A 14,630-nucleotide genomic window follows, 5' to 3' on the forward strand; every position below is an offset into this window, starting at 1 on the left:
ACTCGTTTCAGGTTGGTCTCCACCTCCCCCGCCAGCTGAATCCACCCCACCAGGGTATCGGGGCGGGCTTGCGTGAGCGCTCTATCCAGGATGCTCGGGTTCAGCCCATTGGTGAAGTGCTCGATCTTCATCACCTCGTTCCAGTTCCGAGCCCGGGCGGCGTTGGCCTGGAAGTCGGCCGCGTACTCCCGGATGGATCGGGCCCCTTGCTTCATGTTCCGCAGCGCCGCCAGCGCTCGGGTTTCTTGCAGGGGGTCCTCGTACTGGGTCAGCAGGGCCTGCACGAAAGTGTTTACGAAATGGAGGACCGGGCTGTTGGTTTCGCATAGGCTCACATACCACTTCTTCGCTGCGCCCCGTAGCTTCGACCCGAGGTAGTCCACGCGGCTCATCTCATCGGGGAATGAGTCCCCCCAGTAGTGCATGTAGCTGTTTGCTTGGATCGCGAAGTAGTTCACTTCCTCCGGGTCCCCGTCGAACGTGGCGTCCAGCTCCCGGCCCCCCCCCAGGTCTCTTTGTCTGACCGGGGCAGGGGGGGGCGCCGCTGGGGCTTGCAGGGCCGCTCCGGGTGGAGGAGCGGCGGGGCCCTGTCGAGCCGGGGGTCCCCGCGGACCCGCCGGGGCTGGCTGTTGCTGGCGAGCCCCGGTCACCCCCAGCGCTCTGCCCAGCTGCGCGGTCAGGGTCTGCATCTGGTCCTTTAGGTCTCTCACCGCCCCGTCGATCTCCCTGCGGACCATCGCGCGAAACGTCTCGTACTCCTCATCGGTCTGGTCCTTGGGGCTCGCCCCTCCGTCCTCCGCTCCGCACTCGGCCCCTTCGCTTCCACTCTCGAGGTCCTGCGCCCCCGCGGCGCTGGCGCCTTCGCTCGCCTCGCCCGGGTGGACGGCGGCGGCCTCGGCCAGTTGGACCCACTTGGTGTGGCGGGTCATGATCGCCTCCCGACGGACCGGGGCTTGATCCATCAGCGTAGTGGAGGTTCTTGGCTGGTATTGCCGTGGGGTCGCCACCAGCTGAAACTGTGGAGGGGAGACCGCGGTCCTTCTGGCAGTATGGATGTGCCAGGGTGTCTCGGCCCCCTCCACTCTGGTTGGGAATCCTCCATTCTCCGGAGACTGTTCGGACATCGCCTTTTCAGTTGCCGGAAAGGTTGAACTCCAAGATAGGGCAGTCCTTCAAAATGTCAAGTCGGCTGAATTCAATAACGAGTCTCTTGATAAAGTAGCAAGTTTATTGTAATCAGAACTGTGGACCATGGCAGAGATTGAAGGACTGAAACACATATGCACTAATCCAGTATTTAAAGTATGAATCTAAAGGATTCCTACGGGGGGCAATCTATGCAACACATCTTCACACTAGGATGCTACTTCTTTCGTTCCCAGACCGAAGTCTTGACACCCCATACTCCCCACAGAGAACAAGGCTGGGAAGGCGCCACTATCTTGTTCACAGGTTAGCATTTCAAAGCAGGTTACACAACAAAGGCATTTCTAGAGAGGGGGCAGGAGAGTGAGCTAGCAGCCCCCGGTGTACACTGTAAAGTACCCAGACTCCTTCACTTCAGAACCAACCTTAATACAGATATTGAGTAACCCATAGCAGACTTGACAACCATGAAGAAGATACACAGGTTGCTTACCTGTAAGTGATTATCTTTGAGTGGTCACCTGTGCAGTCAAACCCATCCACCCATCCTTCTCCACTACTGGCATCTCTCATTTACTTACCTTTAGTTTATAGGATTTGCCAGTGACAGTTCAAAAGAATGAGTGGGTGGCAGTGTTTCCCTCAGCTTCAGATGTGCAGAAGGTGTCTGCTCCTCAGAGGGGAGAGAAATTGCTTTAGGCTAGCTTTGGCATTTCTTTGAGGTCCGGTCCTAATCCCATGTGTGTGATTGCACAAGTGACCACTCAAAGATCATCAGTTACAGGTAACCAACCTGTTTTTCTAACAGTACTATGTTTCTTTATGGATAACCTCTTTTGCAACTTCAGAATCTAACCCATTTAAATCTATTTGTCAGCATACTATTAAATTCCTTTTTTTAAATCTAGTTTTTCTGTTTCATTTTAATATGTGACTTCATTACCACAACAAGCATTTGAATTTGATCTAGCATGTTTACATGCCATTATAAAATTAAACATTAACATTTATTATAACAATGCAAATCAACCAATAAAAATTATCTGTCATTGTTGTGATTTTGCCCTTTGTTTGCTGGTGTTTAACAGATTACAGAATTAGATTTGATGAGGCTGATTTGGAGTCTCTTCTACTATCTTGGAATCATGGAATCATAGAGTTGGAAGGGATTTTCAGGGTCATCTAGTCCAACCCCCTGCACAATGAAGGAAATTCACAAATACTTCCCCCCCACACACCCCAGTGACCCCTGTTCCAATCCCAGAAGATGACAAAAAAAACCAAAACACCCTCCAGGATCCCTGGCCAAACTGGCCTGGAGAAAAATTGCTGCCTTACCCAAAGCGGTGATCAGTGTTTCCCTGGGCATTTAAGAAAGGGCCACAAGAACTAAGTATTGATGCAACCCTTCCTGTCCTCCTTCTCATGATCTGCCTAAATTCACAGAATCAGCATTGCTGTCAGATGGCCATCTAGCCTCTGTTTAAAAACCTCCAAAGAAGGAGAGTCCACCACCTTCCAAAGAAACCTGTTCCAACCGAGGAATCACTCTGTCAGGAAGTTCTTCCTAATGTTTAGCCAAAAGAAAAGTAATAACTGATTTATGGCAACCTGTGGGGTTTTTAAGGTTTTCCATTGCCTGCCTGTGTTTGCTGTAAGTTGTTTGTATGTCTAAGAGCAATTGTACACCCATTGCTCTGTTTAGATGTAAGGTCAAACCATTGGATTATGCCTATGTGAATGGTTACGAAAGATCTTCAGGCTTCTTCCTCCTCCACCTCTCATGTGTGGCCAGCTAATGAATTATTTCTGCTTTCAGGACAAACTCTATTTGTGTGTGTGTGTGTTTTTATAAGCCAGGGCTCCAAAAGCAGTGTTTGAAATCTTGGTTTCCAGGGAAAGTACTGATCACAGTCAGTTTGTTACCTGGAAGGCAATAAGCAAACTGTAGTTTGCTGTGAAAAAAGATGTGAGTCATTAGGTCATTGTTTGGTTGAGTGAGAGGAGGAACCCAAATATCCCCTCAGCTCACTTATATACTGACAAACACCAAATAGGCTTCCCAACCCTCCCACCCTGGCGGGGGACCCCCGAATTTGCAGCCTCCTCCCCCACTCTCAAAAAATCTGGGGGGCGGGGAGGGGGGCGGGGGGAGAGAGAACATACCTGTAGGCAGTGGTGGGATTCAGCCGGGGGGAGGGGGGAAACGGCGCCAAGGAGCGTGGCGAGCCGCGAGTCCGAGTCCTTCTGAGCCCATCTCAGAGGAGCAGCTAAGGCTCAGAAGGACCCGGATACACCCCCAGAGGATTCAGCAAATGGCAGTTCGACCTTCCGCATGCTTACTCGAAAGTAAGCCACATGGGATTCAAGGGGGGTTACTTTCAAGTAAATGTGACTAGCGGCACAGCCGTGCAATCTAGCTGCTAGGCGCGTCGGGCTAGGTCCCAGCGAGTTCCGTAGGGCTTACTTAGGAGTAAAAGTGCACCGGTTTGCAGCCTAAGCGCGCCCTGGACAGCTACAATCCTATGCTGTTGCTAAGAAATCCCATTGAGGTTTGCTCCGAACTCTATATTCAGCAATGTTTACTCCCGAGTAAGCCCGGACTGCTCCCGAACCTCCCTGGCGGATTCTGCAGCTGCGTAGAAGACACAAAGAAGCAAACACGCAGCGCGGGGATGGGGGGGGGGGCGGGCGAGAAAGGAAGGTGGAATGAAAGTTTGGAAATTGCTTTCGCCCCAGCCCACCTGTCCCTGCCACTCAACCCTCCTTCTCTTCCTGGCAAAGATCGTACTCCTGTCTTACTTCTTAAATCACATATTACGTTGAGCACCAACTCCCCTCCCCTGCCGAGGTGGGAGGTGTAAAGACTCTGGAGGGGGAGGGGGATGTCACGTGGGAACAGCCCAGCCGGGGACGATGGCAGTCGCTTTTCAAAGGAAATTGCCTGGCTGGCCGCTTGGGCGTATTTCAATATATGGAAATGACCAGCGGCTTGTGCAATAAATCAACACTCAAGACTTTTGGTCATTTTTTTCCTCCTCGCTGTCCTTCAATTTTCTCATTCTTTCTTTCCTGGGCACATCAGCAAGCCATTGCATCACCAATTCCCCGATTCTCTATTAATTTTCCTCGTCTTTCCTTATTAGTGTCATCATCATCAATAGCAGCTAGCTCAAGCATTGTAGCAATTTGGTCCCCAAACAAGCAGAGCTTTTGTGTAACTTGTTATTTCAGATGGCGAATATTGTGTAGTTAGACATCCCCTTTTTTGTTAGATTAATTGCAAACTTAAGACGCAAAAGGAGTCCTCCAAAAACTGCGGGAAAGTTTTTTTGTTTGCTTGTTTAGAAAATGCTTTTTTAAAAGCATTGTGTGTGTTGGCCCTGTGCATATGAGGTCTTGGAAGTTTTTTTTAAAGACCTGAGGTTTGGAATTGTTTTGCATTTTTGCAATCGCTACGCGGAAAAGGTGTAGTATATTGGCGCATGCAACCAGGCAATGCTATCAGTAGGAAAAGGATGAGAAATAAGCGTGCACGCAGTTTCTTGCCCAAAGGGGACTTCACTTTAGCTTAGTCAGAATTTTTCAACTCTGGCCCCTCCCCCATTTTACATAGCTTTGCCTTTCTTGTACAACGTTCTGTGAAACATTAGCCACCATTTACCCAATTAAATGCCTGATCCTAGAGTGTTTGCATGCCTCACTGCTGTAATTTGCTTCCCAGAAAACATGCATAGGATAACCTAACAGTGCATAGTAGGAGTCAAGCAGCACCTCTAAGACCAACGAAGTTTTATTCGTTGACTCCTACTTTGTTCTACAGCTTCAGACCAAGACAGCTGCCCACCTGGATCTAACAGTGCATGTTTCCTTGGAAGTAAATTCCACTGAAGGGTGGGGCGGGGAGTCAACTCTAAAATTTGCAGGGGAGAGTAGGGGAATACTTACAACACCAGTACTTGAAATCTTTTTACACATTCAGCTGCAAATTGGCAGGTGCTGACAAAAGTAGAAAGATGGTCCAGACCAAAGATCTGAAGTCCAAAATCCAGTTTCTTGCAGAGGTCAGCAAGATCTCATCTTGAAGCTCCAAACAGAACAGGCCCCACCTCTACCCAGAGTCTGCTAATCAGAATTTAGGGTCTCATTTAACTATTGTTGCTAACAGCTATTAATAGAACTATCATCCATGGATTAATCTAGTTCCCATTCAAAAGCAACTAGCGACAATCACTTTATTTTATTGACAATCAATTCCATGTTTATTATGCTTTTGGCTCTCCATCCTGAGTAGGGTTGCCAATCCCCAGGTGGGGGCAGGGGATCCCCCGGTTTGGAGGCCCTCCCCCTGCTTCAGCGTCTTCAGAAAGCGGGGGGGAGGGGAGGGAAATGTCTGCTGGGAACTCTTTTATTCCCTAGGGAGATTTATTCCCATAGAAAATAATAGAGAATTGATCCACAGGTATCTGGGGCTCTGGGGGAGCTGTTTTTTGAGCTAGAGGCACCAAATTTTCAGTATAGCATTTAGTGCCTCTCCCCAAAATACCTCCCAAGTTTCAAAACAATTGGACCAGGGGGTCCAATTCTATGAGCCCCAAAAGAAGGTGCCCCTATCCTTCATTATTTCCTATGGAAGGAAGGCATTGAAAAGGTGTGCCGTCCCTTTAAATGTAATGGCCAGAACTCTCTTAGGAGTTCAATTATGCTTGTCACAGCCTTGATCTTGGCTCCACCCTTAATGTCTCCTGGCTCCACCCCCAAAGTCCCCAGATATTTCTTGAATTGGACTTGGCAACCCTAACACCAAATCACTATGCATTTGGGCTGAAGTACTGCATTCAGTAGTGCTTTACTTTTAGGTAAATGGGATTGTCACTCTCATGGCCTTGGAGATTTAACAGTAAAGGCTTTCTTTTAAATATTTTGCCCTAATAAATAGCATTTGAAACCTTATATACCGTGGCTATTAGTCCTTGTGTGTATGTATGTATAAGTGTGTATCTGGCACTCTCTCACTGATGTTCTTCCACAAATGTTGCTACCTCCAGTTCTGCCTTGAGTTAATTAGTTCTTGCTAGTATGAAGGTATAACTGTAATATTCTGTAGTCTAGTCAAATGGGAGAAAACGTAATTTTTATTTATTTCCAAAATTATTACATTATTTTATTAGCTCTTTAAAATTTATTTAAATTCTTTACTTGAAAAAAGGGATATCATATTTTAATTAGTAACTGTGTCAAAGGAGACTTGGATTAATTATTGGAAATCATGCCATCCAGATGGTTTTAATTTTCACTGCAGGGAACTGACATCTTTTTAAGGTGATATTTTTAAAATTAAAATCAGGCAGGGTATTACTCATACTTGTTTTAGTTTGAAGGTGGGGTGATGTATCTTGTAGGTTTGAAACTGCACAGCTTTCTTGAGAATGTTTTGGAACCGTGAGACAAATAATGTGAATTTTAAAATATACAGACCCTTTATGCAGTTGTTCTTTAAATGACTGAAACCCACCTTTTGGCTCAAGGTACTGCTGATGATATGAAATCTTTTTGTTGTTCTGTTATGTTGCTGGATCTGTAGAACAAGGTTGACCTAGACTTTGTATTTGACATTTAGCCCCTTGGTGCTAAGGCACAGGATCAGCTTGTCCCTTCAGCCCTTGAGGTATAAATGACATGTACTGAATGGGAGGGGAGAACCCAACTGGACCAATGTGCTACTCAGCATATGAACCTACTTTATACTGAATCAGACCACTGTTGTATCGTGCCCTGATATGTCCATTCTGATTGGCAGCAGCTCTCCAGGCTTTCTCTCCAGCAAAAGTATTTTCCAGTAATGTATCTGTGATACTGACAGGGTGTTTTCGCACTCACCTTCAGCCGGCGCGACCCCCCTCTTCACCGCGCAGGATCTGCGCGGATTTCGCACGTAAAGCCGCGGAGCAGCCGGAAGAGCCGGAAACTCCCGGCGCTTTTGCGGCACAAACGTAAACCGCCAAAAAGCAGTTTCCGTTTGCACGGCTTTTGCGCCGGGAGTTTCCGGCTCTTTCGGCTGCTCCGCGGCTTTACGTGCGAAATCCGCGCAGATCCTGCGCGGTGAAGAGGGGGGTCGCGCCGGCTGAAGGTGAGTGCGAAAACGCGCTAAATGAAGATTCTAGTGACCAACTAAATAAATGTGTAAGCTTCTGTGTACAAAGTGTTGGCTCTACCATGGCAGTATCTCTCTCTCTCTCTCTAACAGTGCTCTCCAGCCTTATTTCTGATTCACCACACCTTTCTTTAACATTTACATAGGGAAGCACACTGAAAGTCATTGATGACATGCCTACTTTGTATTTATATGGGATCAAGTATTTTATAATTAACCTCCATACAGCCTAGCTAGTATACTGGTAGCTGGTGGAATGGAAGAAACCCCAACACTTCCCACCATTTTTGGCTTTGGAATGTTTTTGTTTTTGGATTTCTAGTAGAACTGAGCTGAGCTGAACTATTACTGTGAACATTTGGAAGTGAAAAAGAAGATTCAGAGGAGGGTACAAAATGCAAAATGGAAAAAAAGAACCCTCCAAAATACCTTTTCCAGCTTTTTGGGTGGCTGTTCGAATTTCTCAGTTCCTATTATTCCTGTGGTATCAGCATCTCTATATTATCACTACATGATCCTAGCCTATCAGGGACCAAGGAATGAGCAAGTGACAATATGCTGCTATGTAGCTAATCACTGAGAGGAACAAAGCAATTTTGCTCTCATTTGGGGGTAGGGGAAAGAATGTATCAGCTGACTTCCCATCAACAATTGTGTTGTGATGTTTTCATTGTCTATCCTTGCAGCATAGTGATTGCTTGCCTGAGCAGTGCCAAGACAATCTGTGCTGTCTTTCTTCTGTCCCCCACACAATAGGTAAATTCTATGTCCATTTTCAAACTCTCCTAAGTACCTCACTTTTGATTCCAGACAGAACAAGAACATAGGCTGATAACAGATGGGCATTTGGGGCCGGATTGGAGGTGTCCCAAATTGGGCTGGCCCAAAGAGTCATCCCAAAGCCTCAACACACTCCCCTGCAAGCTGTTTCCATCCTGTCCAACACAGGTGCGATCAGACAGTGGTTGTACACCATCCCAGTCGCTTGGTTTGGGTTTTTTTCCTCATACATTTTTACTGGTCATGTGTATGTTTCACAACACCAAGGTTCCTCACTTGCACCCTTCCACTTCCAAACGGCGAGGAGGCAACTGACGTTCGGCTCAAAAAATTGTTACCACTTTGGAAGTGGTAGCTTTTTGAGCTGCACTGTGGAAGATGGAGGATGGGGTGAGGATGGGACATGGACGGGCAGCAGATGTTTGTGTGAGGAAGGATTTTTCTGGTCAATTTCTAAGGCATCTCCGAGTTGACCCAAAGTGCTGGTCTATAATCACCCATAATGTTTAACTGACATTAATTATTTTATCATTGTTGTTATCGATTTGAGATTTATGGTTGATAAACAAAATAAATAAAGGTAAACAAAGTGTTGGTAGATGGATTTAAAATATATATATTTTAGAAAATTCCAACCCTATACTCCTAGCATAACTCTGAGCTGGTGTAGTGCAGTGCTTAGAGTGCTGAACTGGGATTTGGAAGAGCCAGATTCAAAGCATGTACTTTCAGCCTAACCTACCTCACAAGGTTGTAAGGATAAAAGAGAGAAATCTGTAAGACATCTGGAGTCCCAATGGGGAGAAAGGTGAGGTATAAATTAAGAAAATAAATGTGATGTTGATCTGGCAGTGATGGTAGCTCATGAGACCTTGTGTTGGTGAGTGGCTGATTATTTCTCATGAATGACAGGTTCTCTGTCTCATCTCACTGATATGGAGAATACATAGGGGGGCATCTTCATTCATTGACTATGACTCAACTGGTAAATGCCTGCTTTTTTCTTCTTCCTTTACAAGCCCAGCTTCTAGTGGAAACAGACACATTTGGCAGTCAAGTGCGGATCAAAGGGAAGGAGACAGACTTTTACCTTTGCATGAACAGGAAAGGCAAGCTAGTAGGGAAGGTAAGTGTTTTCTATTAATTCATTTGTAATATGAGCATTACCTTTAGCAGTGACTGCGAACCTCATAATGATGTGTTCTGAACTTTGCCTGTCAACCCCAAATGAAAAGCAGGTCTTTAGAAATGTGGAATTCTTAAAGCATCCAGAAAGAAAAGAAAAAGAATCCCCGTAACCCTTAAAATTAAGTACTGCAGCTAACCACTGGGGTTTTATTACTGATTTCTTTAGGTACACACAGGTTTCCATTTTACAGTTGCATAAATTGATAAAAGATGTGTGCATCTCTCCAAAACAACTGAGTGTTTGCTTTACATGACATAAATCTCTTTTTACTTTGGTGTAGTTTAAATATATATTTTAAAAACCCTGCCAAAACATTTTAAGGAGTTTGACAATGCAATTAATCAGAAGAGTAAAAACATAATGCTATAAATCTGAAATCTAAGCATCTTATTAGGTATGGGTGAAATATTTCTTGCGTTACAAGAATATTTTATTACCTTTGATTCCCTCCCTAATAACAGCATGCAACAAATTGCATTGTTTCCCTAGCAAGAGCATCTTTGCTGGTCTCAGATTAAAATGAGATTCACTTGTTTTGTTGTAAGTCTCACCATTCTCCCTGCCCCCCATGTTAGTGCAAGCCCAGCATTTGAAACAGGCAGGGGTCGGTTCACTCAACACTGATGAAAAAGACCCATGCAGGTTACTATGTGAAATTTAAACACTGACATTGCTATCCTAGTGGGGAGGGGGGGGGGGATGGTTGTTGTTGGTAGTAACTGAATTTACTTTTTAGTCAACAATGGCATTGTAGTATTGAGAACCACATTCCCAAATAGAAACCAGGTGCTACAGTTTGCTTCAGTGGGATGTTATTTACTTCTCAGAAGGCAGCTGTGTGAGATGTGCCTCCTAGGATTGAATCCCTACCACTTCTACTCATGCCAGGTGGCCTAATTGTGGGTTTTAAAGATGATATATACAAGCAGTGATCACCAGCTGTGAAAGGATTGCATTTGTGTTATTTTATCTCTTGTTGATTTATATAAACAGTCACAGATTGATGATAACTTTTAAAATATATACTTTGAGTGGAAAGAGTGGCTAATCAGACTGTGTGATTTGTGAAAACTAATAACCATAGCTGACATTTATATAGGGTTTGATTGTATGAATCATGGAGGCAGATTTTGTCCTGTGACTTTGAAAAACTAATGCTTAGGGTGGAGGGAACCCTTGCAAACAAAAGGCTGAGGTTGCAGTGAAGAGAACTTGCCGCTACCTTCTTGCATGAATTGACAGCTTCTCCATGAACCAAAGGCTACGATGATCTGATTCCTGCTCCTCATTTTAGTTGCCCCCATGCTATGTAGTATTTTATCCATAAGGGTTCCCCCCCAACTTTCAGCGCTTTGGGGGGACAATGGAATGGTGGACGGCTGGAGGAAAGCAAAGAAGAGCTACCTCTATGAATGTTTTGCCATTGCAGTTGGAAAGATCCAACTGATAGAGTCTCCAAATGTTCACATCATGTAATCTCAACAGCTACCCTGTAAAGTAGGTTAATATTATGATCACTCAATGGAAGCAAGGGAAATAATGATTTTGGAATATTTTACAGTATAAGTGTAGATATGATGCATTATGAATCATAGAATCATAGAGTTGGAAGGGACTTCCAGGGTCATCTAGTCCAACCCCCTGCACAATGCAGGAAACTCACAAACACCTCCTCCTAAATTCACAAGATCTTCATTGCTGTCAGATGGCCATCTAGCCTCTGTTTAAAAACCTCCAAGGAAGGAGAGCCTACCACCTCCCAAGGAAGCCTGTTCCACTGAGGAATTGCTCTGTCAGGAAGTTCTTCCTAATGTTGAGTGGGAAAATCTTGATTTAATTTCAACCCACTGGTTCTGGTTCTACCTTCTGGGGCCACAGAAAACAATTCCACACCATCCTCTAGATGACAGCCCTTCAACTACTTGAAGATGGTGATCATATCACCTCTCAGCTGCCTCCTCTCCAGGCTAAACATCCCCAGTTCCTTCAACCTTTCCACTTGGTCTCCATGAGCATGAAGTGTTCTTAGAAGCACTGTACCAACTGGGGTGGTAGCATGTGTCTAGGACTATCTAGTTGAGCTCATAGCAGAGGTGAAGTTCGAGCCAAAGGCCTGATGCTGGGTAGTTCACTCTCTTAGTCACTGTGCTATACCAGCTCTCAGATTTGCTCTTAGTGCTATTATTAGTGCACTAGATGAAGGCAAATTTTGTTTTCTGTATACCATACATATACCAGTACTTGTGAGATCTGCAAGTTCAAAAAGCAAACAAAATATATAATCAGAGAGAAAGGGGGGGACAGAGAGAGAGCATGAGTACACTATGCCTCTGTTTCTTTCTGGTGGTTCTAATATCCTAATGCATTAGTTATTGATGACTAATATCCTAATGCATTTGTAATTGAATGTCTCGTTTTGTTGATTGTACTGACTCACTGTGTAATCTGCCTTAAATCCCCGTGAGAAAGGAGGATTATAAATAACGGAAACAAATAAATAATAAATTATTGGTTAGAATGTAGAGGTGAATCTGTATGCATTCAGCATTAAGATGGGTTTTTTTTTTTTTTAAAGTACTTATTATAATGATATGTACAAGCAGTCCTAAGCAGATAGTTGCACCAGTAGTATATGACTGGCATTTAGTTCCAGGTTTAAAACTGGAAATTAAATGATGGAGGTATGCACTATTGTACACCATTTGTGGTACATTTTAATGCAAAATCACACAGCTGTTGGAACAGATACACTTATTTATTCATTCATTTATTTACCTTTCTCCCCAAGCAGTTTACATCTTTTTCCTGTCCCCTACTTTAATGCAAATTTATCTTTCCTAAGATGCAGAGAAAGACACAAGATGTATGAAGTGGAGGGAAATGCAAATTTTAGTTTAAAGTCTCTGTGTGAAATTCTTTAATTTCATTAATTGAATCCTAGCCCAGCAAGCAGTTTTACTTTTAATATAAGTAGAAGGTTCTGATTTCCTCAGTATGAGTTTTTTAAAATGCTGTCAGACTTCCATGATATATATCCATTCCTTGTAAATATCACATCTGAATCTTATCTTATCCCTCCCTTTTCCTATCCCAATTGCTGGCAAGTTCCTAAAGTACATTTGGCCCCAACAAGAGGGATTCTGTGTGAACATTTCGTTTTGGAAGGAAAGTTTTCCAATCCAGATGCTTTGCCCATATTTACAGTTTCTAAAGGGGAAAAAAGGAACTAATATTAGCGATACCGAAGGTTATGTTTTTAATTAGTATAATAGTTTCAGCTTTTATGTGGCAATAGTTTGAGTAACTCCATTTTTTAAATATGCCAAATGCTCTCTAAACAGGCAGTAACCCCCTAGATACAAGTTAGTGCCTGGCTTATGATACAAATATTTAAGTCTACCTTGGGAGGGAAAGAAACTCATAAAGCTCTTTTTTTTTTTTTGCAGTCACCCCAGAGTGTTCATTTGCCAATAATGAAACTATGGGCTGTGATTCCACCTCCCCCCTCCCACCGCTCATTTCCTATTGACTTACTCTGCAGAACCTTTAACTGTACCAGCATCCACCATCTGGCTCTCTTTTGCTCAGTGAACATCTTTGGATTCTTCCCCAATTGTAAACTTGGTTCTAGTTTTCAATCTTTCTTTCACATAATAATCTACAAACACTATTACAAATGAGACCAGGTTGTTGCTGTTCTCAGTTTGGGACTTCTGACAGATGTTTCAGAAACTGGGTGTGTTGTCTGCCTTGGAGTTAGGGGAACCAGATGAAATAAACAGGAGTTGTGTGACACTTTCCAAGTAGCCACATTGCTCCAAAGGAAAAAAGATGAAAATTAAAATCCATTTGGGGAGGGACGGTGGCTCAGTGGTAGAGCATCTGCTTGGGAAGCAGAAGGTCCCAGGTTCAATCCCCGGTATCTCCAAAAAAGGGTCCAGGCAAATAGGCGTGAAAAACCTCAGCTTGAGACCCTGGAGAGCTGCTGCCAGTCTGAGAAGACAATACTGACTTTGATGGACCAAAGGTCTGATTCAGTATAAGGCAGCTTCATATATGTTCATTTGATGTCTATATTTATTTTCTTTCCAAAGAGGATACTTAGCAGCTTACAAAATCATTCTTTCTGCCTTTATTTCTTTCTGCAGCAGTGCAGTTAAGGTAGATAGGGTTGAGAATGACCGCCTTAGGGTCACCCAGCAAGCGTCTGCTGCAGAGATGGGATTCACCCTGGGGTCTGTATCATGTTGGCTTAAAACTAACCCAAATGATTTAAAAGGGCCTGCAAGCTTCTGAGTTCTCAAAATGGATAGAGGGAAGAAAAAAATGTTCTTTCAGGTCAACAACTTGAAAGAACTCCTAAGAAGTCCTGCCAGCCTGATGCTGGGGGTGGGGGATTCTCTGGCCCAAGCTGCCATCTCCCCACCAACCAGCTAGCCAGTGGCAGTGGGGGAATGGTGCAAAAAATAAGTGGGTCAACAACATGACATTACTCCTTTTGCACCTGAAATTGATGTCACCCTAGTGCTGGCATTGTCAGTGACACACTGATGTAACTTCTGGTGCTTACTGGAAGTGACATCACCTTAGTGATGTCAAAAACCTGAGCTTCCCCAGTCATCAGTATTGTCAGGGGGGGGGGGGTTGGCAACCTTGAGCGGGGCATCAGTTGGAGCTGGTATCTGCCACCCTTGGTCTTATGCATAGAAGTTGGGGAGAACAATGACAGACAGCCTCTGCTGTGAATTTGAAAAACTTGTGGTGAATCAGACATCTTGCTAACACCAAATGAAACATGCAGGTTCCTTAAAAGGTAGTGAGCAGAGGGGGAACATAGTAGTCTTTTTATTAATGGAATTGGAAGCTTTGCAGGATTTTGTTCTGGCATGTGAGCAACAGCCCTCAATCAGAGGGAGTGAAACATTATTAATCTTTCTGGTACCACAAGATCCCTGTTTGTTTTTGCTACAATGGACTAACACAGAAACCACTCTGGAATTAATATGCATAGAATAATAGAGTTGGAAAGGACCACCAGGGTCATCGAGTCCCAAGCCCATCCCCCTGTACAATGCAGGAAATTCACAAGTACCTCCCCCCTACACACATACCCAGTGACTCCTGCTCCAAGCCCAGAATATGGCAGGTGCTCAAACAGGTACGGTTGTTCTCAGACCTCAAAAGAAGAGTCTCTTTTTCTTGGCCTTATCAAGGCTCATTTACACATCCACCAGCTCATTTGCATCAAGACTTCATTCTCAGGATTCTGGAATGTAATCTCCCCAGAGCCTCTCCCCCCTCCTTTTTGTTCATTATTGTTTGTCACTTCACAGCTAGATTTGGCTATATCATAAAAAGGAT

At 44.3% G+C, this 14,630-nt stretch overlaps 2 protein-coding genes across 2 annotated transcripts in view; both read left to right on the top strand.

Annotated features, from left to right (window-relative positions):
- NPM1 (nucleophosmin 1) overlaps positions 1-14,630 on the top strand; it is a 454,395-nt gene that overhangs the window by 321,069 nt on the left and 118,696 nt on the right. The gene's annotated exons all lie outside the window — the stretch shown is intronic.
- Positions 1-14,630, top strand: part of FGF18 (fibroblast growth factor 18) — a 317,528-nt gene that overhangs the window by 231,948 nt on the left and 70,950 nt on the right. Inside the window, exon 4 of the mRNA XM_060232848.1 lies at positions 9,100-9,206. Within this exon, the coding sequence (XP_060088831.1) occupies positions 9,100-9,206 (107 nt within the window). The remainder of the gene's footprint in view (positions 1-9,099; positions 9,207-14,630) is intronic.

The sequence above is a fragment of the Heteronotia binoei genome, chromosome 1, assembly GCF_032191835.1.
Source record: "Heteronotia binoei isolate CCM8104 ecotype False Entrance Well chromosome 1, APGP_CSIRO_Hbin_v1, whole genome shotgun sequence".
NCBI classification, from domain to species: domain Eukaryota; kingdom Metazoa; phylum Chordata; class Lepidosauria; order Squamata; family Gekkonidae; genus Heteronotia; species Heteronotia binoei.